This window comes from Erpetoichthys calabaricus, chromosome 2 (genome assembly GCF_900747795.2).
Source record: "Erpetoichthys calabaricus chromosome 2, fErpCal1.3, whole genome shotgun sequence".
Lineage (NCBI taxonomy): Eukaryota > Metazoa > Chordata > Cladistia > Polypteriformes > Polypteridae > Erpetoichthys > Erpetoichthys calabaricus.
Window position 1 is genome coordinate 128571142 of NC_041395.2, and position 23297 is coordinate 128594438.

Consider the following 23297-nt stretch of genomic DNA (forward strand, 5'->3'; position numbering starts at 1 on the left):
AGCCACAATATGACACGAAGAACATGGCATAATTTTTAGCATTGTTCTCACAGATCCATAGACCTGGGATTAAATATGATTTAACATATTGTCCGTAGTTGGTTTACTCTGGTATCATTCAATATCGTTCTGGCCTAGTACCTTCAAGTATAAAAGCATACAAGTGAACAAATGTGTATGTGGAGAATTGACTAGCGGTTCAGTAATGTTTGGCTCCAGTCTTGCATTCAATGCTGTCAATGTGGTTTCAGCTCAAGAAAAAAACAAATTGGGTTCAGAAAACATCTGGATAAGTAACATCAGAACACTCTAGACGAGAACAGGCCATTCAGCCCAACAAAGCTCACAAGTCCTATCCACTTATTTCTTCCAAAAAAACATTGAGTTTTTAAAGTCCCTAAAGTCTTACTGTCTACCACACTACTTGGTAGCTTATTCCAAGTGTCTCTCGTTCTTTGTGTAAAGAAAAACTTTCTAATGTTTGTGCAAATTTACCCTTAACAAGTTTCCAACTATGTCCCCGTGTTCTTGATGAACTCATTTTAAAAACAAGTCTCGATCCACTGTACTAATTCCCTTCATTATTGTGAACACTTCAATCATGTCACCTCTTAATTTTCTTTTGCTTAAACTGTATAGGCTCAGCTCTTTTAATCTTTCCTCATAATTCAACCCCTGTAACCCTGGAATCAGCCTAGTTGTTCTTCTCTCTACCTTATCTAGCACTGCTAACCTAAGAAATATGTCAGCTACTGCATGGCGTGCTGAGGAAACAAATTATAAGCAAGCAATTACTCCTCAAATTCAGATTAGATGATATAGGCATGGTGAATGAAGAACCTTTACTTACATTGTTATATTTTCATAAAGCACCTTTATATAATGCTCTGAAAATGTGAAATTATAATTGATCATATGAGGCATCTTAGGCAATTAAGAGATTTATTTCTATTTTTAATGTGTTTTGGTAATACTGCCTCTATATTCCAAGTAGCACATGACAACTTGTTGCACCATGCCTATTTGTATTCTGAGTAACTGGAGAAAAAAGAAAAAAATAAATAAGTGTTCATCAACCTCTTTCAAATAGAACATGGGGTTAATAGTACCAACATTTGTGTAAAACCTTTATAAAACATTTTTAAAAAGCTTATTGAGATGAGGTTTTATATTGGGCTAGTTTTTTTGTTTGAATATGGGGTTCTTCAAACTAAAAATACCAAAAATGAGATCACCAAGTTGGATAATTGCCTAAAAGGACACCAGCATCAAGTGACTAGAAACACCTGAAAAGCCACAATCATTTTACTGAGGCAAATAAAAGGAGCATTTCCAAAAATGTTTCCAACAATGGAAGGACAAACAGAAGTGCTATGTTGTTTCTGAATAAAGTTATTTTAAAGAAGGCAGTTAACATTTAATAAACCTTACAACAAAAGATGTTTTTTTAAATATCAGTCATTTCATATTTATAGTTTTCAACTGTGTCAGTGGATGGTTACACAGCATGGTTAAGGAGGCTTAAAAGGCATCAACATATCCAGTAGGTTTCTGCCAGTATGCATAGTACTATACATTTTCAAAAAATGCTACTAAATTTCTTAATGTGATCAAATTAGAACTCCTTCAAAAAATTTACTATTACTGTAATAAGTAAAATAATAGATTACAAAAAGATGACAAATGAGAGGTGCCAGGACAGCTATGAGAGGGTGTTGAAATAACCATTTATTAGGCAGATTCAAAGAGTTTGTAGAAACCAGCTAGAAGGGAGCACAAAATTGGAAACATTGGTTCACCAAGAAGAAAAGCCTCCACACTACAGTTATGAGGGACCACAGAAGGGTTCAAGTAAAAGAATGACATATGGACATCAGTAGAGATGATTAAGGGAAAACCAGAGAAAAAACAAGAACTAAAATGAGACCAGAGGCAGTTCCAAATTCAAATGTACTTGTTAAAAAGTGAGGTTTTTAAGAGTAGTCTATTAGAATGGAGAGAGGTGTGATTTAACACATTCAAACTATTGTCAGCTTTATGTAAGGCAGCATAGCCCATGATGACAGACACTGAATGAGGTAACGGATTTGGGAATAGAAGTACATTTTTTTTTTTTTTTTTAACATTCCAGACAATACTGCTTTGGAGATATTTGCTGCTACATTATGTAGAATTTATGTTATGTATTTATCACTTAGGCAGGAGACATATGGCTAGTATAGCTCTTTAACTGGAAATTTTAGCTTCTCATGCACCTACAGTATATGGCATGATGTTTTTATAAACAACTTATTAAAATGGGTCAATGGCTTAACAGGTTTTTAATTGGAGAGCTGCAAATAATTTTTACGTATCTCACCTAATTTCAAATGAATTGCTTGATGGGTTATATGAATAATTATTTTGTAAGTCAAATCAAGAGGCTGAGTCCTTATACCATCCATACACAATCCTGAAGCATAGATTGGCATGAAATTACATTCCCTAAAACTGCTTTGCAACATATACATCAACACAGGACAAGTGCAAAAGAACACTACCATAATATAGATCAGTGGTGCCCAACCTTTCATAATATGGGGGCCAAACTTGACTTTGCTGTGAATTTCGCGGGCCACAACGTATGCGAAAATTAAATATGGATATTTAAAATTATTCTAGTTACCGAAACGTGAGAAAAGAAAAATGAAAAATCAATAATTGGTGGACTCAGCATCCGATGCTTATTTTATTAGTGCGATGTCTGCAGTTGTTTTTCAGAAACCAGTTTCGGAATGTTTGGGTCAAGATTTGTCACATTGATCCTTAGCACAGAATGAAGATGATCGCCTGTAATGCGAGAACGTGACCCGATCTTTGCTCTCTTCATCACGGAGAAAGTTTGTTCACAAACGTATGTGCTCACAAATGCCGTGGTCATTTTCAGTCCTTCCCTTCGCAAATTTGTAAAGTTCACTGGTAACAGTTCAGCATAAAACTCTGGTAGAGATTTTTCTCTAAATATATCCTTCAGAGACGTATTGCATTGTAACTCAATCAGTTCCAGTTGTAAATCAGTTGGCGCAGTGGGAACGTCAACTGAAAACGGATTTTCAAACAAACGGATTTCACTCCCGAGGTCATGGAAATCTGCAAACCTCTCCTCAAAATTTTCACTCAGCAGCTTCAGAAGTTGAACCATTCTTTTTGGGAAGTGAACGTTCATCTGTGCCTGTTGTAGTGCAGTACACGTCGGAAAATGCACCAATTGCTCCCTTTCAGCGTGTTGCATGAAAAGTCTCAGTTTAGCTTGAAATGCACTTATACCCGCATACACATGGCAAATAAGCTTGTTTTTTCCTTGCAGTTTTATATTGAGTTTGTTCAAATATTGTGTGTTAAATCGCACAAAATTGCTAAATCCCATAGCCACGAGGGATCACTAAGCTCAGGAAATTGCTTTGATTTTTCAGTCATGAAGATATCTATCTCGTGCCACAGGTCAAAAAACCGTTTTAACACTTTGCCTCGACTCAACCAACGAACTTCACTGTGATATATGACGTCATTATACTCAGATTCAATTTCGTTGAGAAATTCTCTGAAAGTTCTGTGATTAAGCGCGTGCGATCTTATGAAGTTCACAGTTTTAACAACGACCTTCATAACATGTTTTAAGTTCAATTGCTTTCCACAGAGATTCTGCTGGTGAATTATGCAGTGGAGCTGTAATGGTCGAGAACCATTTGATGTGAGCACTTTTTGACTTATTCTGGAAGCCAACCCATTGTGCTGTCCAACCATGCTTTTTGCACCATCCGTAATCACTCCTACAAGTTTACTCCAGTCGAGCCCAAGGTCGTCGATCACTTGTGATACTTCTCTGAACAAGTCTTTCCCAGTAGTTGTTCCACTCATACTTTTCATTGCCGCCAACTCCTCAGTAATTTGAAAAGTAGTGTTTATACCAAGAATAAACACCAACAATTGAGCAGTGTCTGTCACATCTGTAGATTCATCAGCAGCAACTGAAAACATTTCAAATTGACCCGCCTTCGTCTTCAGTTGCAGCAGAAGATCGCTTCCCAAATCTTCAACTCGTCTTGTGATTGTCATTCGAGACAAACGAACAGTCTCAATTGCACTCTTTTTCTCCGGGCACAGTTCTTCTACCACTGCAAGAATGCACTTTTTCACACATTCACCTTCGGAAAATGGTTTGGCTTCCTTACTCAATATGTGAGCAACCCAAAAACTCGCTCGAACTGCCGCTTCATTTTCTTTTCTTCTTTTATTAAACAGTTTTGTTAATCCACCAACCTCTTCACGCAACTTGGCAATCTTCTCTTCACGCGGCAAACCAACACATTGATCATACTTTGTTTTGTGTTTACTTTCATAGTGTCGTTTAATATTGTGCTCCTTGAATACTGCAACCGTCTCCTTGCAGATGAGACACAGTGGTTTCTCATCTTGTTGTACAAAAAAATACAAATTTGTCCACTTCTCCTGAAAATTTCTGCACTCCGAGTCAACCTTTCATTTCTTTCTTTCCGGCATTTTCCACGGCTACACCGATAGTACCATCCGCTCAAATCAAATGCCGAAGGCAAACTGTCTGACACGGGAAAATATCGCAATTACGATGACCCGAAGTATTTCTTGTAAGGCGCAGGGGGACGCCACACGTTACGACACGAGTTTCTGCTCCATTCCTCAACGTTTCTCAACGACGTTGAGTCAACGTGGTTGGTCATTATTCAAAGGAAGGAGGGGCGTGGGGTGGGGGAAGACATACCAGACCCCATTAGCACCACAGATAAGAAAGAATTAACAAAATTTGTTTGTCTGGCTTCTGAAAACAGTTAGGGTTAAGGAAAGAGCGACCCTCCGGCACCATCAGGGATCGTCTCCGACTGAAAGTTATTCTAATATTAGCGTACAGTCATAAATCACTAAATAACTATATAAATATAGGAATAAAAGAGCAGGCCATATGTAACACCTTCACAGGCCGAATATGGCCCAGGGATCGCAGGTTGGGCATCACTGATATAGATAAACTAGCCAACCTGCGGCGTATGCGCATAATCACGCCGCTCTTTTAAGCACAGGGAAAAAAATGAACATTTGAAAAATCTGTAATTTAATAAACCACCAAGAAAAGTAACATTGCAACAATCCACGCTATGAGCCAACATACAATTGTCCGTGACTGAATACAGGAGGACCGCCATCGCGCCTCCTCCTCACAGAGCGAGGGATGGGGCAGGACGGCGCTCGGGCACAGAGGACAGAACGGGGGGAGAGGGGAAGGACGCCCATTCCGCCCCAGCCCCCCTGCCATTCATTGTTCTTTGCGGTTCCGGCTGCTTTTCTATATATAATCCACCAAGTTACCCGACCATGGTAGTAGAGAGGAGGGGGTGTGTACAAAGGGCAGGGACATAATCAGTGCAAGTGTATGACCCCGCACTTACTGGGAATTCCTCGTTCATGGGGAACAATTGCAAGCCCCAGTCTCCATCACGACTGGGGTTCAACGGCTTACTCACGCCTGTCGGCGCCGGGTAGACACACGTTGATTCATTCAATGTAGCGCACGTGCAGTACCGGATATCCAAGGGCATCACAGACCTATTAATGCTCAACCTCACGTGGCTGAAAGCCACTTGTCCCTCTAAGAAGTTGGACTCCGACCGCTCGGGGGTCGTGTAACTATTTAGCAGTAGGGAGTCTCATTTGTTTTCGGAATTAACCAGACAAATTGCTCAATCAACTAAGAACGGCCATGCACCACCACCCACAGAATCAAGAAAGAGCTATCAATCTGTCAGTCCTCTCCGTGTCTGGGCCGGGTGAGGTTTCCATGTTGAGTCAAATTAAGCAATATTTGTGTGGTGAGTTGTTGCATCTGGGCACATGAGTAGGCACTGTGAATGCCTTGAGAGCGTGGGTAGACGCGTGCTGGGGAACAATGAGTATCTATATAGTGGGGCAAAAAAGTATTTAGTCACCCACCAATTGTGCAAGTTCTCCCACTTAAAAAGATGAGAGAGGCCTGTAATTTTCATCATAGGTATACCTCAACTATGACAGACAAAATGAGAAAAAAAATCCAGAAAATCACATTGATTTTTAAAGAATTTATTTGCAAATTATGGTGGAAAATAAGTATTTGGTCACCTACAAACAAGCAAGATTTCTGGCGCTCACAAACCTGTAACTTCTTCTGTAAGAAGCTCCTCTGTCCTCCACTCGTTACCTGTATTAATGGCACCTGTTTGAACTCGTTATCAATATAAAAGACACCTGTCCACAACCTCAAACAGTCACACTCCAAACTCCACTATGGCCAAGACCAAAGAGCTGTCAAAGGACACCAGAAACAAAATTGTAGACCTGCACCAGGCTGGGAAGACTGAATCTGCAATAGGTAAGCAGCTTGGTGTGAAGAAATCAACTGTGGGAGCAATTATTAGAAAATGGAAGACATACAAGACCACTGATAATCTCCCTCGATCTGGGGCTCCACGCAAGATCTCACCCCGTGGGGTCAAAATGATCACAAGAACAGTGAGCAAAAATCCCAGAACCACACGGGGGGACCTAGTGAATGACCTGCAGAGAGCTGGGTCCAAAGTAACAAAGGCTACCATCAGTAACACACTACGCCGCCAGGGACTCAAATCCTGCAGTGCCAGACGTGTCCCCCTGCTTAAGCCAGTACATGTGCAGGCCCGTCTGAAGTTTGCTAGAGAGCATTTGGATGATCCAGAAGAGGATTGGGAGAATCTATTTTGGTTTCATCTGACCATATGACAAAGTGTTTGGAGGAGAAAGAATGCTAAGTTGCATCCAAAGAACACCATACCTACTGTAAAGCATGGGGGTGGAAACATCATGCTTTGGGGCTGTTTTTCTGCAAAGGGACCGGGACGACTGATCCGTGTAAAGGACAGAATGAATGGGGCCATGTATTGTCAGATTTTGAGTGAAAACCTCCTTCCATCAGCAAGGGCATTGAAGATGAAACATGGCTGAGTCTTTCAGCATCCCAAACACACCGCCCGGGTAACGAAGGAGTGGCTTCGTAAGAAGCATTTCAAGGTCCTGGAGTGGCCTAGCCAGTCTCCAGATCTCAACCCCATAGAAAATCTTTGGAGGGAGTTGAAAGTCCGTGTTGCCCAGCGACAGCCTCAAAACATCACTGCTCTAGAGGAGATCTGCATGGAGGAATGGGCCAAAATACCAGCAAGTGTGTGAAAACCTTGTGAAGACTTACAGAAAATGTTTGACATCTGTTATTGCCAACAAAGGGTATAAAACAAAGTATTGAGATGAACTTTTGTTATTGACCAAATACTTTTTTTCCACCATAATTTGCAAATAAATTCTTCAAAAATCAGACGTGATTTTCTGAATTTTTTTTCTCATTTTGTCTCATAGTTGAGGTATACCTATGATGAAAATTACAGGCCTCTCTCATCTTTTTAAGTGGGAGAACTTGCACAATTGGTGGCTGACTAAATACTTTTTTGCCCCACTGTATATCTTCTTAGATATAGAAAGTGTCTGATGCGGTGTTTGGTGAATTGTTGCAGTTTGTGAGTTAGCAGTTGTGATGGTTTTACACTCCAGTACATTGCAGTGAACGCTGGTAACAGGCGGGCGGGCAGGCAGGCAGGCAGGCGTTCTCGTCCCATGCTCTTAGAGTTGGTGGGTGTGTCTCTGTGAGTTGTCGTCGTATCCTATTGTGTTAAGAGTTGGTGGACGTGGCTATTTCTTGCGTATCCCATGGTTGTCTTCCGGCAGTGTGAATGCCTAGAGAGACAGGGTGGCGGTGTTTAGTTAGTTGTTGCAGTTTGTGAGTTAAAAGCTGCAATGGTTTTACACTCCAGTACATTCCGGTGAATGCTGGTAACAGTCAGGTGGGTGTGTGGGTGTGCAGGCGGTCTCGTCTCATTAAGAGTTGGCGGGCGTGGCTATGCCGTGCGTACCCCATGGTTGTCTTGCTTTTTCTGTCTCATTAGAGTTGGCGGGCGTGGCTATGCTGTGTGTATCCCATGGTTGTCTTGCTTGTTCTGTCGGCTTAGTGAATTACATATATAGATAATAGATAAGTGAATAGATGGGATTAATTTGAAATAGTGATAACCAATAAATAAATAAATCAACACAGTAGTAACAAGTATAACAAATGTACTGCATATAAAATAAGCTACATGGAGCATATCCGAGAGCAGAGGGGCCGCACAGAATTCAGAATCCAGACAGCCAAGGGGTAGAAGCTGTTGCAGAACCTAACAGAACTGGTTCTGATGCTACAGTACCTTCTGCCAGAATGAAGTGGAAGAAAGAGACCATAGGAGGGCTGTGTGCAGTCCTTTAAAATGCTACAGGCTTTGCAGATGCATTGCTTTATAATGGTGTCTTTAATAGAGGGCACAGATGTCCCAATGATCTTTCTGCTGTGTGAATTATCTGTTGTAAAGCCCTTATGGTTAGAGAAAATACAGTTCCCAAACCAGACAGTGATGCAGTTGGTTACAACGCTCTAAATGATGTCCTTGTAGAATGTGGCGGCAATGCAGGGAGCAATGTTCGCCTTCTTCAGCTGCCAAAGGAAGTGGACATGCTGCTGCTCCTTCTTGGCTATTGAGGTAGTTGTTAACGGAGGTCATCTGCCAGATGCACACCAAGGAATTTGGTGTGCTTGACCAATTCTATGATAGAGCCATTGATGTGCAGTGGGATGTGGACAGCAGGGGTCTTTCTGAAATTAACCATCATCTCCTTCAACTTGTGCATATTGAGACAGATTATTGCACTTGCACCATTAAAAAAGTACTTTTAATACTGTTAACTAATAATTGGATTTGGTATGACTCCATATTAACAGATTCAGCAGATACTTCAACTTACAAATCATGATCATTGACAACTAGAAGCAAAAATGACACAGCATTGTAATAAATAAAATGCTTTTTATTATAACATTATTTTTCCTACCAGTCTGTTCTGTAAAAAGTAATATGAATATACTTTTAACACAATACCACAACCTATGACATTAGTGAAGTAGCCTAAATGGTAAGGCAAACAAAGTGACAAGTTCACGCTGAAGTCCTTTGAATGTTTACCAAGTGATGCAAGGTTTAGACATGATAAATCAATGAGATGGCCAACAAGGTTGTCTTGAATGTTTGCAGATGAGTAAAACAAGGTACTCAGAATTACCTGGCAAAATCTGCAGTGGTGTCAGAATTCTACTCTACAAGCTAACAGAAACTACTACTACATTTACAGTGTTCATTCAGACAAATGAGAAACTATCACCATTTTTACAAATTAAACAAATTTGTTTTGAAAGGAAAATAAAAAGGCACCTATAGATACACATTTCATATGTGATAATTACATTTCCAGAGTAGTTACTGTTCACATCCACAACAAAATCGTATACTTTGTACTGCATAATTATTTTAGTAATTATCTATTGTACAGTGGCCTCTTTGCAAGGTTCTCTATGACAAAAATGACTGTTTTTAGCATGAATATTGGGAGCTGAAAAGGCACACCACCACCAAAATGATTCTTTTCAATAACATTTATGTAGGTGTTGTCTTTACCAATTGCACTGTTTTTAAAATATATATACAAATACTGGAATTTCTAATTTAAGGCTTAAAGACTCAGCGCCTATTTATGGAAGCTTTCCATTTCAAATCCTGTTACTGCCAGAAGGGATCCTACTCTGTTGGGCCTTTCAGCAAGGCCCTTAAAAAAAGAAAAAGTAATGGGGCAGGAAATGGTAGAAAATTAATTACTCATGCTAGCAACCATTAGTGAATCAACATAAGAAATACATTGTGACAATCCCTAAAATGCAAATTGTAGGGCTGTTTTATACATTTGGTCCTCCTATAATATGAAAATGTAGAAAACAATCTGTACCATAAATAACATATGGCAAGCACTAAAAAGACTCTGGACTAAAACTAACAATTTAGTTTATTTAAATGTACCATTTCTCAGGGGGAGGCACTGAAACATATTTGCCAGAAACCATATACTGTACATGCAGGGCAAACAAAGGGGGTGAATGACACTTAGTGTTTGTTGGGTCGCCCCATTAAGCTGTTTTTAGTATTCATCTCAGGTTTTAGCAATATGATATAACATTTTGGGAAAAAAATGCAAACCAACAGACCAAAACTAGAAGACAAAATTGCAAAGATTTCCACTGCAATGAGATATTTTCCTTTTGTGCTGATGTATCCTGGAATAAATGATATCCACACAACTACAAACACCAAGAGACTAAAGGTGATAAATTTAGCCTCATTGAAGTTATCTGGCAAGTTTCTGGCAAGGAATGCAAGAACAAAATTAATCACTGCAAGAAATCCAATGTAGCCCAAAATGCAAAACAAAGCTAACTCTGGGCCTTCATTACACTCAAGTATAATTTTAGAAATGACAGTGTCTCGATTTCTGTTCACAGATGGTGGGGAAGAAACCATGAACCCTACACAAATGCCAATTTGGACCAGAGTTGTGGTGATAATTATCAATCGCTGATGAAGAGGTCTGAATCGCTTCATTGCATTTTGGTTTGGTAGGGTCATTTTAAATGCCAGCAGCACTACTAAGGTTTTTACCAGAATGCAAGAAATGGAAAGCACAAAACTAATTGCAAATCCAGTTTGACGCATAATGCACATCTGCATTGAGGGTTCACCCATAAATGTCAAAGCACAAAGAAAGCAAAGCAAGAGTGAAAACAAAAGCAGGAAACTTAACTCTAAGTTGTTAGCTCTCACAATTGGTGTTTTCATATACTTCAGAAAAATCATTATTATAGAAAATGTGACAAGAGTGCCAATTAGTGCCAGCACTGTTAAAATTATTCCCAAAGATTCTCCAAATGAAAGGAATTCGGAATCCTTGGGCACACAGTGATCTCGTCTTGCATTTGACCAAAAGTCTTCAGGGCACATGATACATTCTGCAAAATCTAAAATGACATGACATTAAAGAAATATTTTGACATGATTACTTTACTGTAAATTCAAGAATCTTTCACCTTGAGTACTCTACACCAGCAACAGAATTAAAGAAAATTGTAATAAATATTAATAAAATAATACTTATGTTCTTGAACGTATATGCGGAAAATTATTTGGATAATGGGTTAATTATTAATAATGTAGTAATTTAACAGAATAAATTTTTATTGTAAAACAACTCAATATTCTCTTAACGTTTTGCAGTTTTTTTTTGATTATATTACATACCTTAAAAATGTCCATGTTCTCCACCTTCATCAATTACATTTCAAATAATTCAATAAAAGTGCACTTTTCAGTGGTTTGAAATCTCATTTGCTTTGCAACAAGTGAAGGCAGTATTTGACATTTCATAATGTAATTATCTTATGAAACTGACCAACTATTCTTTCATTCCTGCTGAACTCCATGAACTGAACATATTTTAGGGATATCTTTAAGGATAGATTGACATATTTCTTCTCAGCAGCATCATTTTAAACAGGTATTAATTATCTTAGGATTTAATACCACGATCTGAAAGTTGCCAAACAATGAAAAAAACATTCTGAAACGTGCTTAAACCAGTTCTGGGTCATGGAAGATGCTGTAGCCTATCCTAGCAGCACTGTAAGAAAGGTAGGAAACCCCCCAACACACACACAGGAATTATTTGGAAGTGCAAAAACACCTCAACAACATGTATACGGAAATATGGAAGGAAAACAGAAGTACCCAGACGTCTTTAATGCTTTAAATAAAAGTAATGCAAAAAAAAAAAAAAAAGAAAAGCTTTTAAATATCTGCTTCCATTTTTCTGTTAACTACTGGTTTCAACTTTCAGGGTTGAGAAATTGTTGCCAGGCAGACAAAAATGTTTCATATGTTAAAACAGAACTAAACAAAATATTAGTATTTGTCAAATCAACAAAGAAAAGATTTGAAATATAAAATTAAATGGAGCACTTCCACAATATATGTTCTTAATTCAGATATTGGACTTTTGTTGAAATAATACAATAATAATGTTGTCAGATCTGTACACACAATGCTAAGTTAAGCTTTATTTGTCAACTTAATTATTGTAGCCAAGTGACATGGGGGTTGGGTAGGCTGACACCAAAGCTACCATTCCCATTTTTAAATGTCATTTTGCTACTGTATATAAAACATTCTGCTCAATACTATCATCTTGATCATCTACTTTTCAGACCTTCAATTCCACTCAAAATTACAGGGTGTAAGTACTAATTCTGGCAGTAGTGTGAAGAAAACTGGAACACACCCTAAACTTAAATATATTGAATACCAAGACACACAACAGAACTCAAAAAACAATGTAGTTTTTCATTTTTACAGAAGCTGGACTTCGGCTCAAAATAGAATCACAGCATGGCTACAAAAAACTATTCTACTTGTAGTAAATGAGAATACAAATAGGGCTGGGCAAAAATGTTATTCTGGTAAGTTTTTCATTTCATTTGATATTGATAAATTACCCATAATTACAACTCTAATTTTTATTTTGAACCCAGATGCAATCAAAAGGATTATAAAGTACAAAATAATTCATTAGAGAACTAAACATATGTAAGTATACAGAAAATTAAATGCCAGTCTAGATTTTTAAAATCTTTTGTAAATTGTATGAATGTACACAAGTAACAAGACTTAATAGACTCTAGTTAGTATATTAGCCTTAGGGAATAGTAAGGCTATTTTTTATTTACAAATTTCTCCCTGGAAATATCGGCCTGTCTATCATCTCTAGTATGTTCTGTTGCATAATACAAACATTGACACCTGTACTAAAAACCCGATCTCAGAGGGAGTTGGGGGTCTGTATTTGCCAAAAAGGATGTTTTGTGCATTTTCTACTGGTGTGGTTGGTACAGCCAAAAACTTTATAAAAAAATCTAAATAGCAGCTATAATTATTGAAGAAGACAGCAAATGCTTTATGTATAAACATCAGAAAGATATCTTTCAAATTAACATACAATTCAAGAAACTACAGAAGCCAAGGCTGTGTACTAAAGCCTTGCAGTAAAGGGAACCAATTGGCAAGACTTAATTGAAAATTTTTTTAGAAAAAGCATTCATATACGCAAAAGGCTTTTTTTTCTCTCTCTCTCTCTTCTTTCCCTACTCTTGGCTCTCCTCTTTTTCTCATAGGTGGGGGTTGAATTCATATGTTTTTGTTATTTCAACTTTCTCTTTGTATTTTTATTTTTCTGGTAAGTTTGATTTTTGAAGTTACCGTATTTTTTGCACCATAAGATGCACCTGACCATTAGACGCACCTAGGTTTAGAGGAGGAAAACAAGAAAAAAAATATTCTGAACCAAATGGTGCACTAATATGTTTAATAAAATATAGCAGAATAATATTTCAACCATGTATATTCAACAGCGGTATTAAGAAACATCATCACTGTCATTAACAAATAAGGAGAGACTTTAAGGTTCAAGCATTCTTCTAGTTTTATGGAAACCCCAAGAACTCCTCATCGCTAGTGTCAGAATTTATTAAGCTCAGTTGCTCACAATCACTTTGCAGCATCACGTACCTATCATCACGTGACATAACCTGTCCAAAGCCACCAGGGGACAAAGCACGTTTGGACCAATGCTCCCTGAAGTTATATCGCCAGTCTAGTCCCATCTATATTTGTAATGCCACAAAGCCCTTCATCTCGTGTTTTGTTGTGGGTTTCCAGTTTGAAAAATGAGAATGCGGTGCAAGCACAGCCCTCGATTCAAAAAATTGCTCTGCATACCTGTTTGTCTCGTCTGACAGTAGCTGAAAGGCAGCTTCAGGAAAGAACAGCCTGAAGTAGTCCAGCGGCTGGTAATCTATCGAGTCCAGAGTCCAACTCAGTGATAATGCGCTTTGCTCCCTCATGAGATGTAGACGCTATCTTGCCTTTGTTTATATTTGTTTAGATTTCGCAACTCACGCACACGCAAGGATTAGATGCCGAGTCAACGAGTCTAACATTCCTCCAAGCACAGAGGGAATGCCTGTAACGGAACAGTGAGTTTTGTCGCCCTCTAGCCCTGGATGTCGGCTTTTGTCAGGTATTACACATCATGGTCTGTGATGCAATATTCGCACCATAAGACGCACAGACATTTCCAACCTTCTTTTGGGGAAAAAAAAGTGCGTCTTATGGTGCGAAAAATACGGTAACCACATGTTTACTGATTCCAACAGTGTTGTGTTGAATTTGCACAGCACCTGACTGATAGTTGCACGCATGTATTTCGGCTGAAACCCTACAATTTTGATGCTTTGGATGGGACTTAAGTGTTTAAACGGATTGACGTGGGTTAAAAAACAGTATTATGCATTCCTCTAGTCTGAAAAGACCACTGAAAAAAAATGACCTACTGTGCCATGGAGTTTATAATAATTATCTACCTCAAACTATTGCCAACCCCTACATGCCTTTATTGATTTTCCTTTTTTATTTTCATCACTGCATATGCAGATTAGATGATCTGTAATTCTGCTATAGCAAACTCAGAAAAAAAAAAATCTGTACATCAGACCAGCAACATGCTTACTACTTACTCATTATCATACTATTTTAACTGTTGGCTTATATGTGATTAAGGTACACTTTACAAAAATTATTCCTTTAACAACATAAATATATCATACCTGTTCCATTGGTAATCATGCCATCAGGACATTCAACACAATCAAAGCAGCACACAGGCTGACCTTTTTGTGCACTCCGTCTTGTACCTTGAGAGCAACTCTTACTGCACACAGAAGCAGGAGGCTACAAATCATACAATACAGCATCAGTTTGTTATATAACAAAATTTGGTGAGCATTAACTGCTACATTTAAATACATACAAAAATAAACTTTGAATAAAAATAAAATGCAACAAATTAAAAAAGCACAGTTTGGACAAACTGCTTTCATTACAATGCAGGGTGCTTTATATAATACTCTTCTATCGTGAACATCATTCTAAAGCACCACACAAGCACATAATTCTAGTATAATTATTTACACATACTGTATGTTGGATAAATGGAGCAATGATATGCAGTGACTTGCTATAGAGCAGGGGTAGTCAACCTTTTTATACCTACCGCCCACTTTTGTATCTCTGTTAGTAGTAAAATTTTCTAACCGCCCACTGGTTCCACAGTAATGGTGATTTATAAAGTAGGGAAGTAACTTTACTTTATAAAATTTATAAAGCAGAGTTACAGCAAGTTATAGCATATAATAATAATTACTTACCAAGTACTTTATGTCGGATTTTCACTAAGTTTGGCAGAATAAATCTTTATAAAACAACTTACTATAGTTAAATCTATCTTTTTATTTATACTTTGCATACATAGAAATTACATTAGTTAATTGAATTATTAGTGGGATCCCTGAGGCTGATGCTGGGAAACTAAATATTGAACATCCGGTTCAATTTTTGTGAGGAACAAACGAAGGTCTCCCCTATCGGAAATATTCAGGTGGTTTCTTTCTTTGGTCATAATATGATTAACAGCACTAAATCCTGATTCCACAAGATATGAGGTAGGGAAAGGTATCAAACTGAATACCATTTTCCACATATTTGGATATAAGACCGGCATTTTTTTATTTTGCCATAGGTTTTCATATCCACCACTGTCGAATTTATGTTTACTTTCTTCATCGTATCTAATTTCTAACAGTTCTTCTTGGCAAGTTGTATCAGCCTCTTCAATATTTGCGGCAAAAGGATTTTTCATCCAGTCATATATCTTCAATTTCAAAATATCTTCAAATCGTTTTTCCATGTCCAATTTAAGTTCGTTGAGGTGGCTACTGAATCTGTCAATATCCTCTGGAGCTACATCATCTTTTATAAATGATAATTGAGGAAACTGATGAAATTCTCTCTTCAATAGATTATGACGAAGTAGTTCAAGTTTGTCAATAAATAATAGCACAATACTTTGGCAACCTATAAGAGTTTTATTAGCTCCTTGAAGCTGCAAATTGACATTGTTAAATCTCTTGAAAATATCTGCCAAGTAAAAGGCATCATTCTTTACTGTTTTTAACTGTTGACACAGATTGGTCTCATTATTACTTTCAAAAAATTGTATGACACTATCATATAATGCTACAAATCTAGCCAAAGATGTACCCTTTGACAGCCACAGAACTTCTGTGTGCAAAAGTAACTTAATAAAATCTTCATTATTGTCTTGGCAAAGCTGGCGAAACATTCTATCATTCTTTGCATTGGATCTGATCTTGTTTACGGCTCGAATTATTATAGTTAATGATGAATGGAGACTTGTACTTAGATGTTTTCCTACAAGATGTTGTCTGTGCACCACACAATGAATACATAAAACATTTGGCACTTCCTGCTTCAAATAAGCAACAAATCCACGATAGCGACCTACCATTGATGGCGCTCCATCAGTAGCGCATGCAACAATATTATTCAAAGGAATATTATTTTTTGTAAAGTATGTTCTCACAGTATTAAATATAGATAATCCTTTTGTATCTGTGATGAGATTTATTGCGAATAGCATTTCTTCTCATAATATATTGTTTTCATCAAAATAGCGTACATATGCCATCAATAAAGCATCATTATCTGCAATGGTAGATTCGTAGAGTTTTGGAGAATACTTATAAGTTTGTTTTCAACATTAACTGCCATTTCATCAAATCGTCGCTTTACTGTGCTATCGCTTAGGGGCAACGTTTTTAAAATTTGAGGTATATCCTGATGCATTACAGTTGAGATAAATTCTTTTATAGAGGGTATTATTACAGTTTCTCCAATATTATAGCTTTTACCACTTTTTGCAATTAATTGTGAAATGCGGTAAGTGACAATTAATCCATCTTCGTTCGTTGTATATTGTTTCTTAAATGATGCAACGATAGTTGAACAATTTTGAAATTTTTTATATATTTCCTGAAAATATTCAATGGGCTTGCCCTTGTCATTTGGATGCTTTGTAGAAAGATGTTCTCGCAATCGACTTGGCTTCACTGCCTCATTGGATAATGTTTTATGGCACAATAAACACATTGGATGTTGTTTATTTGCAACAGATTCTATGAAACCCATCTTCAGATACTGTGGCGAATAGCCGCGTGCGTATTTCTTTTTTTGAGACATGGGCTCACAATATTTCACAATATATTGTTTGAAGCTGTAAGCATGTGCTTGCTCTCAGAAATCTAACTACGTACTGACTTTAGTTTCGATTACGTAACAATTTAGCTTCACTTACGTAACGTGAACAAAACTTATGCGCTTGAAGTCTGTTGCGTGGTTGCGACTTTGGGAAGGCTGCGCACTTTTCCGATCTGGTATGCGAGACGTCCTTCTCGTCTCCTGGCGTTGGTCAAGCAGGATCAGAAGTTCCGGTCGCTGGACAGCACAGCGTACGTTGGACGTGGATGGTCAGTCAAGGGGCTGGCTATCACGATTCCGCAAGGTTTTCGTTAGACCGTAATGTTGAAAGATATGTGGATCCAACAACAGCCGTTGGGAGTCAGGATCGGGATGTAGTAATCGTAGCTCCACGTACGTTGAAATGATGAATGTGTTGACAGAGTAACAAATGCTGGGTACCTCTAAGTTGAGGATTGCCAGACGTTACAAGTGTCGTGGTTGAGTGAGAGTTTGTCGAGACGAGACTAAGTTAGTGAGTATCCGTGGCTGTGCGTCTTATAAAATTTTATGTAGCGGGTGTTGGCCAATGGCATCACTTTTTTGCAATCAGGGCGAAGTAGCGAGACATCGACTAGTTTTGGCAGTCTCTGGGGTTCCTAGAATGTCACCCTATTACCCTAAAATCCGGGAATTGAGACGAAAATATGAGTTAATTGGTGTCTCCATTGTCCGGCAGTTTCTGTCATAGAAAGAAGCATCGAACCATGGAGTTCTTTGTCTACGGGGTAATAAAACTATGAACTGCTAGTTTTTGGGCGACAATAGTATGTAATCACAGCGCCGTTTGGTTGCTCCGCTACCGCCCACCATGAAAGCTGGAGCGCCCACTAGTGGGCGGTAGGGACCAGGTTGACTACCACTGCTATAGATCAATGAATCACTGGTGGAGACTGGGTCATGGTCTCAGCCGTTTGGCTACTTTGCCAGGCAGTTTTTCATAGTGTATCTACAGTAACTGAGCTTTTCAAACATCAAACATATAGGCTGTAAAACAACTGTAAAGTCAACAAGAATTCCATACCTCTTTTTGCCCCCCATTCCAATAGATTGCCTCCATATTTATTTCAAGCTCCACACCAAGTTTACTTCCATCATATCTGCCAACAGTTTTCACCACTACAGACCCATCGGTTCCTCTTTGCCAGTTGACAAGATCATACTTTGCCACAGTATCACCATTTTCATCAAAATACTGAATGTTCCCAGCCTTGTCTAAAAATTGCATTCTCTTTAAATAGTGGAGTAGCTATGACAAAAAAATAAGAGTTTTCTTTATTAAAAAAAAAAAAAAGTATGCATATTGTACATCATACTCTTGGCTTTTTGCTTCAAGAGGTCAAGGCACAGAACAGCAGGTTTTGATTAGTTACTTTCTTAGTTACTGTGAAATGAGTTAATTGTGTAGTCTTCCAAGAAATGTGTGTATGTACAGTATGATATATATATATATATATAGATATTATCCTGGAAAAAATAGAAATTTATTCACTTACATCTTTAAATTTTATTCATTATTTGTTAAAAATGTAGTGTCAAATCTAAAATTTTTTTTAAAGATTTTTGAACCTTTTAAAGCTGTCAAAGACATGAAAACAATGCACCTGTATATATAAACTAGCAATTCTTGGCATTTATGTTTGTTGTATTGTACTGCTAGTTGCTTTGTAAAGTTCCATTTAAGAGCTAGCATTTTGAAAACTTCCATTTAGTGGCTCCATTAAAGTAGGCAAATCAGAGAAAACAGGTATTATATTCAGGAGAATATGTTCAATTCCCATTTAAAATCTCAAGCAATAACATCTCTTATTGTTTTGGTGTTTTATTTAATAAAAAACACACAAATGGTTAATATGTACTTAAGACAGACAAACAAAAAAATGTTACAGTACTTATCCAAATATTACCACTAATACAAATGGTAGAGATTAATTACTTACTGAAAATTTGGGAATGCTAACTAATAATAAGTCAGTAGTCATTTATATATTTCCAGTTAACACTGCTGAAGAAATCACTGTCCTTGCATATTTATAGATTTAGTATATAACGAGTATAAGTATATTGTTAACACTATATTAAGTTTCCTGTTAATGCTATATTAAGTTTCTCTTGTTTTTATAGTTTGGCTACCATAAACAAACAGGAAAGGAAATTTGAAAAATGTGATACAACTACTTATCACTAAGGTTTTGATTGGTTCTTTAGTCATTAAAAGACTCTTCATATCAAACAGATATCATCTGTCTTGAAATAAATGAGATATTTAAATTCAGTACGATTGATCGATAGATCGATACTTTATTAATCCCAAGGGAAAATTCACATACTCCAGCAACAGCATACTGATAAAGAACAATATTAAACAGTGATAACAATGCCGATAACAATGCAGGTATACAGACAGACAATAACTTTGTATAATTTTAACGTTTACCCCCCCTGGGTGGAATTGAGGAGTCGCATAGTGTGGGGAAGGAACGATCTCCTCAGTCTGTCAGTGGAGCAGGACATTGACAGCAGTCGGTCGCTGAAGCTGCTCCTCTGTCTGGAGGTGATACTTGTCAGTGGATGCAGTGGATTCTCTATTATTGACAGGAGCCTGCTCAGTGCCCGTGACATATAGCAGCAACTAAGTTACGTACCAATTAGCATTTGCAACAACTTTTTGATTCAAGGGTGGTGGGAGTTACTGGATTTGTATTTTTTCCCCCAATACATGTATATAAAAATTTCTTCAAGAAAATGTTGATAGGTTTAAAGTGGAGTGTTAGCTATGACATTTTTGCAATCCATTTCAAGTTTAACATGTATTAATGAAAGGGATTAATTGGTTGGTTATATAAGATACTCTATATTGTTATGACAGAAAAAATGCATTCTGAAAGAGGTCCTAAAAATGCAGTTCAACTGCAGAAAGTGAATAGAAGAACTATAGCTATATTTTTACCCACTTTATATCACCGAGTATGGGTTTTACAGTTTAATTTCCATATATATTGTGAAATTTAAAATGTCTCAAGACCAAAAAAATTTCTATTGCATCCAGATAAGGTACTTTTAACCTCAAACTTAAAAATAACTAAACTTTATAATTACCTGTGATGGTTCAAACGCATGAATATCTGCACATCTCCCTTCCTTAAAAGGACCTCTGCCCTCTTCACAAGACTCCAAGTTATGCAGTGCATGAGCTATAGCATATACTGCATTATAAACATTGCTGGTAATTCTCAGTTCAGAGGTGTCCAAAAATGTGCTTGTCAATTCCGCAAGATTTTCCACCCCAGTGCACTCTCGTCTATCATGTTTAACTCCTGGATTCCACAGACATTCAAAAATGTTTTCCCAGAGTTCCTTTATAAACATATCTTGAGGTTCATTAAAAGGATGGAGGCCGACAAGAAATTCATGCAAACCTGGAATGTGACTTTTAGTGATTGCAAATCCTAATGTTCCTTCAAAGTGTTTAATTTGGTTTTCTTTTAAGATGTATGTAGCTGTGCTCCAAGCCTCACTGGCAAGCCAGGTAATACCTGTTATGTTCTGTTTAGCAATCTCCTCCACTAGGGGAAGCAGATTGCTGTCACCAGAGAAAACTACTATAACTTTTGCATTGGAACTTTTAATAGTTTCTGCTATCTGTTGATAGGTTGCTCTTGAAAACGTAAGTGGGACTTTTTCTGCAAAAGCAATGCAAACACCATATTTCTCCACCTCTTCTCTGAACAGTTGGACTCCTTGAATTCCATACTCAATATCTTCTGCCAAAGTACCAACCCACTTCCAGTCGAAGTGCTTTACAAGGTAAGCAAATGCTTTGGACTGAAATGTGTCACTGGGTATAGTGCGAAGGAAAGATGGGAACTCCTTCTTGTTACTGAGAGCAGGGAGGGATGAAAAGTAGCTAATCTAAAAGAAAATGTTACTTTATGATTAAGTTCCTGCAAAGAACAGTTATACAAGTGATAAGAAAATTCCAGATTAAGTTAAATATCACACAACAATCAAATTAAAATAAGATACTAAAGTATTTGTATTGTACCTCATGATCATTTCAAGATTTGAAAGTAACAGGAAAGAGGCAAACAAAAACACACAGGAAATGTCTTCTCAAGTTATACCTCATTTTGGTATATATCATTACGTTTTTAAAAAGTATAGCTGCTTCAGAAGACTGTTAGGAGACAAGCAATTTATTTCTATACATTACATATCATTTAAATCCCTTCTGAACATGTATTAATAGTGGCATTAAATTATTTTTGTACTGTGACTAATTTCAGCTGTGTTTTTACTGCTTTACTTAACATAATTTAAAACCTCAGTCACTACGTGTTAAAATAGTTTACACCTGAAACACTTTTTGATTTTAAAACAATGCAGTTGAATTGCTGTGTCTCAGATTACAGCAAATCAAAACTGCATATCTTTAATATTTTTAATATTTTTTTTCTTAACAGCAATTACTGAATAGTAATCATATTAAAAAAAAACATTAACCTCCTCCCTCCCCAACGAAAAGATGGGAGTTAAAGTTTAGAAGTATTGTTTAGTGAGGAATGAGAAATTAAAGATTTTAAAACATACTGTTTAGTCTAAAGACTAAGAACATTTAATGAAACATCAATACCTGAGGATACTGGTAAATTCCCAGAATTGTTGCCATAGAAATGGAAATAGTGGAAGATGATTCTCCAATCACTGCTGCTAAAGAGGAATTTATATAGCACTGGTAATTGGGAACATAGACATCACTCCCTGTGATAAGTGCAAACATCTGTTCCACTGCTCTTGTGATACTGTTACAGGTGTCATAAATGGCATAACCCAAACTGAGGTTGGGGAGCAGATCTTCATTCTTGTTTATTTCATTAATAGCAAAAATCATAGACTGAACCCACTGATAACTCTGGAGATCAAAACTTAAAAGATGAAAACGTGTTATCATAATTTTAGAAGTAAAGCAAAATTTTAGTGATCAAATGCTGTAATACCCACATTGGTGATATTCATGTAATAAAGATATTTTGTTAAAAAAGCTCAAGTTTTGTAATTATAAAGTTATTTTAATAAGGGGGTAATTACAACTTTTGCAGATAACACAACTGCAGTTGTCAAAAGCTTTTACTAAATAAGTGTTTCAGACTTCACTGTACAAGAAGTTTAATTGGAAGTTTATTCATTATTCTTATAAGCACTTTTATTAAATAAAAAACTACTAAAAGGACAAGGCACCAACAATTGGAAATCTGGATTCCCCCACCGATATTTCACTATTGGAGCTAAATAAATCTTTCAGTAAAGTTGCAAATCAACGAATCCATGTACTTCGTAAGCATTAATATCTAAATTTGAAAATAAGATTTTAGATTCAAAACAGTTTTAACAAATATTATTTAAAATTACATTCTCCCTTTCAAATAGTCCATAATTTTACCTAGACAATAAATTCATTTTTCATGCTAATCTCTACTAATGGAAAAAGGCAGTGCAGTTCATTTCTAAGACGACTCAACTTTAAAGTATTTTTTTAAATTTAAAATCACATATTTTAGCTGACCTTTAGTGTTATCACTTGTCTAGCTACAAGCAACACAACAAAAAGAGCAGATAATTATAATGCTGGACTCTTGATTAAATTCCTTGCCTCTAGTTATACATCTTGAATACCTGTTATCACAAAGTTGAGGTGCAGGCTCAATGGTGAAGGACAAATCTCTGAAGCCATCTGTACGATGTATAGGAAATATCCCTCCTATTATCACATCTCCATTCATGATCATAGCAGGCACAGAATTCTTAGGAAGTTTGCACATCGTACTAATACACCTGTTGCAATGTACAAAGAAAAACAACAAACAAAGGCCAGACACAAACACAAAGTTACATTTAACCATTTTCAAGAAAGTTCTCTAATGAAGAGCACATTCTGTTCAGGCTAGCATAGTACATCTTATATGTAAAATGATGCAACTATTTTTGTCTAGGTGACTTGTGCCCACTGGGAAAGATTATTCATAATTAGATTAAAAAGGGCAAAAAACTAGTTGT

The 23297-nt window shown here is 37.0% G+C and overlaps 2 protein-coding genes across 2 annotated transcripts in view; both read right to left on the reverse strand.

The window, feature by feature from the left end:
- LOC114646345 (vomeronasal type-2 receptor 1) overlaps positions 1 to 13957 on the reverse strand; it is a 67524-nt gene extending 53567 nt beyond the window's left edge. Inside the window, exon 1 of the mRNA XM_051922431.1 lies at positions 13809 to 13957. Coding sequence (XP_051778391.1) covers positions 13809 to 13933 — 125 coding nt within the window. The 5' untranslated portion in view covers positions 13934 to 13957. The remainder of the gene's footprint in view (positions 1 to 13808) is intronic.
- LOC114645345 (extracellular calcium-sensing receptor-like) lies at positions 8947 to 22164 on the reverse strand. Its single transcript, XM_051922432.1, has 5 exons — positions 21877 to 22164; positions 20343 to 21155; positions 18268 to 18492; positions 14696 to 14819; positions 8947 to 10999 (listed from the first exon to the last, which is right to left on the reverse strand). Exons 1-5 carry the CDS (start codon positions 22132 to 22134, stop codon positions 10092 to 10094), a joined length of 2328 nt encoding a protein of 775 aa, XP_051778392.1. The 5' UTR covers positions 22135 to 22164; the 3' UTR covers positions 8947 to 10091.
- Positions 22165 to 23297: the final 1133 nt, after the last annotated feature.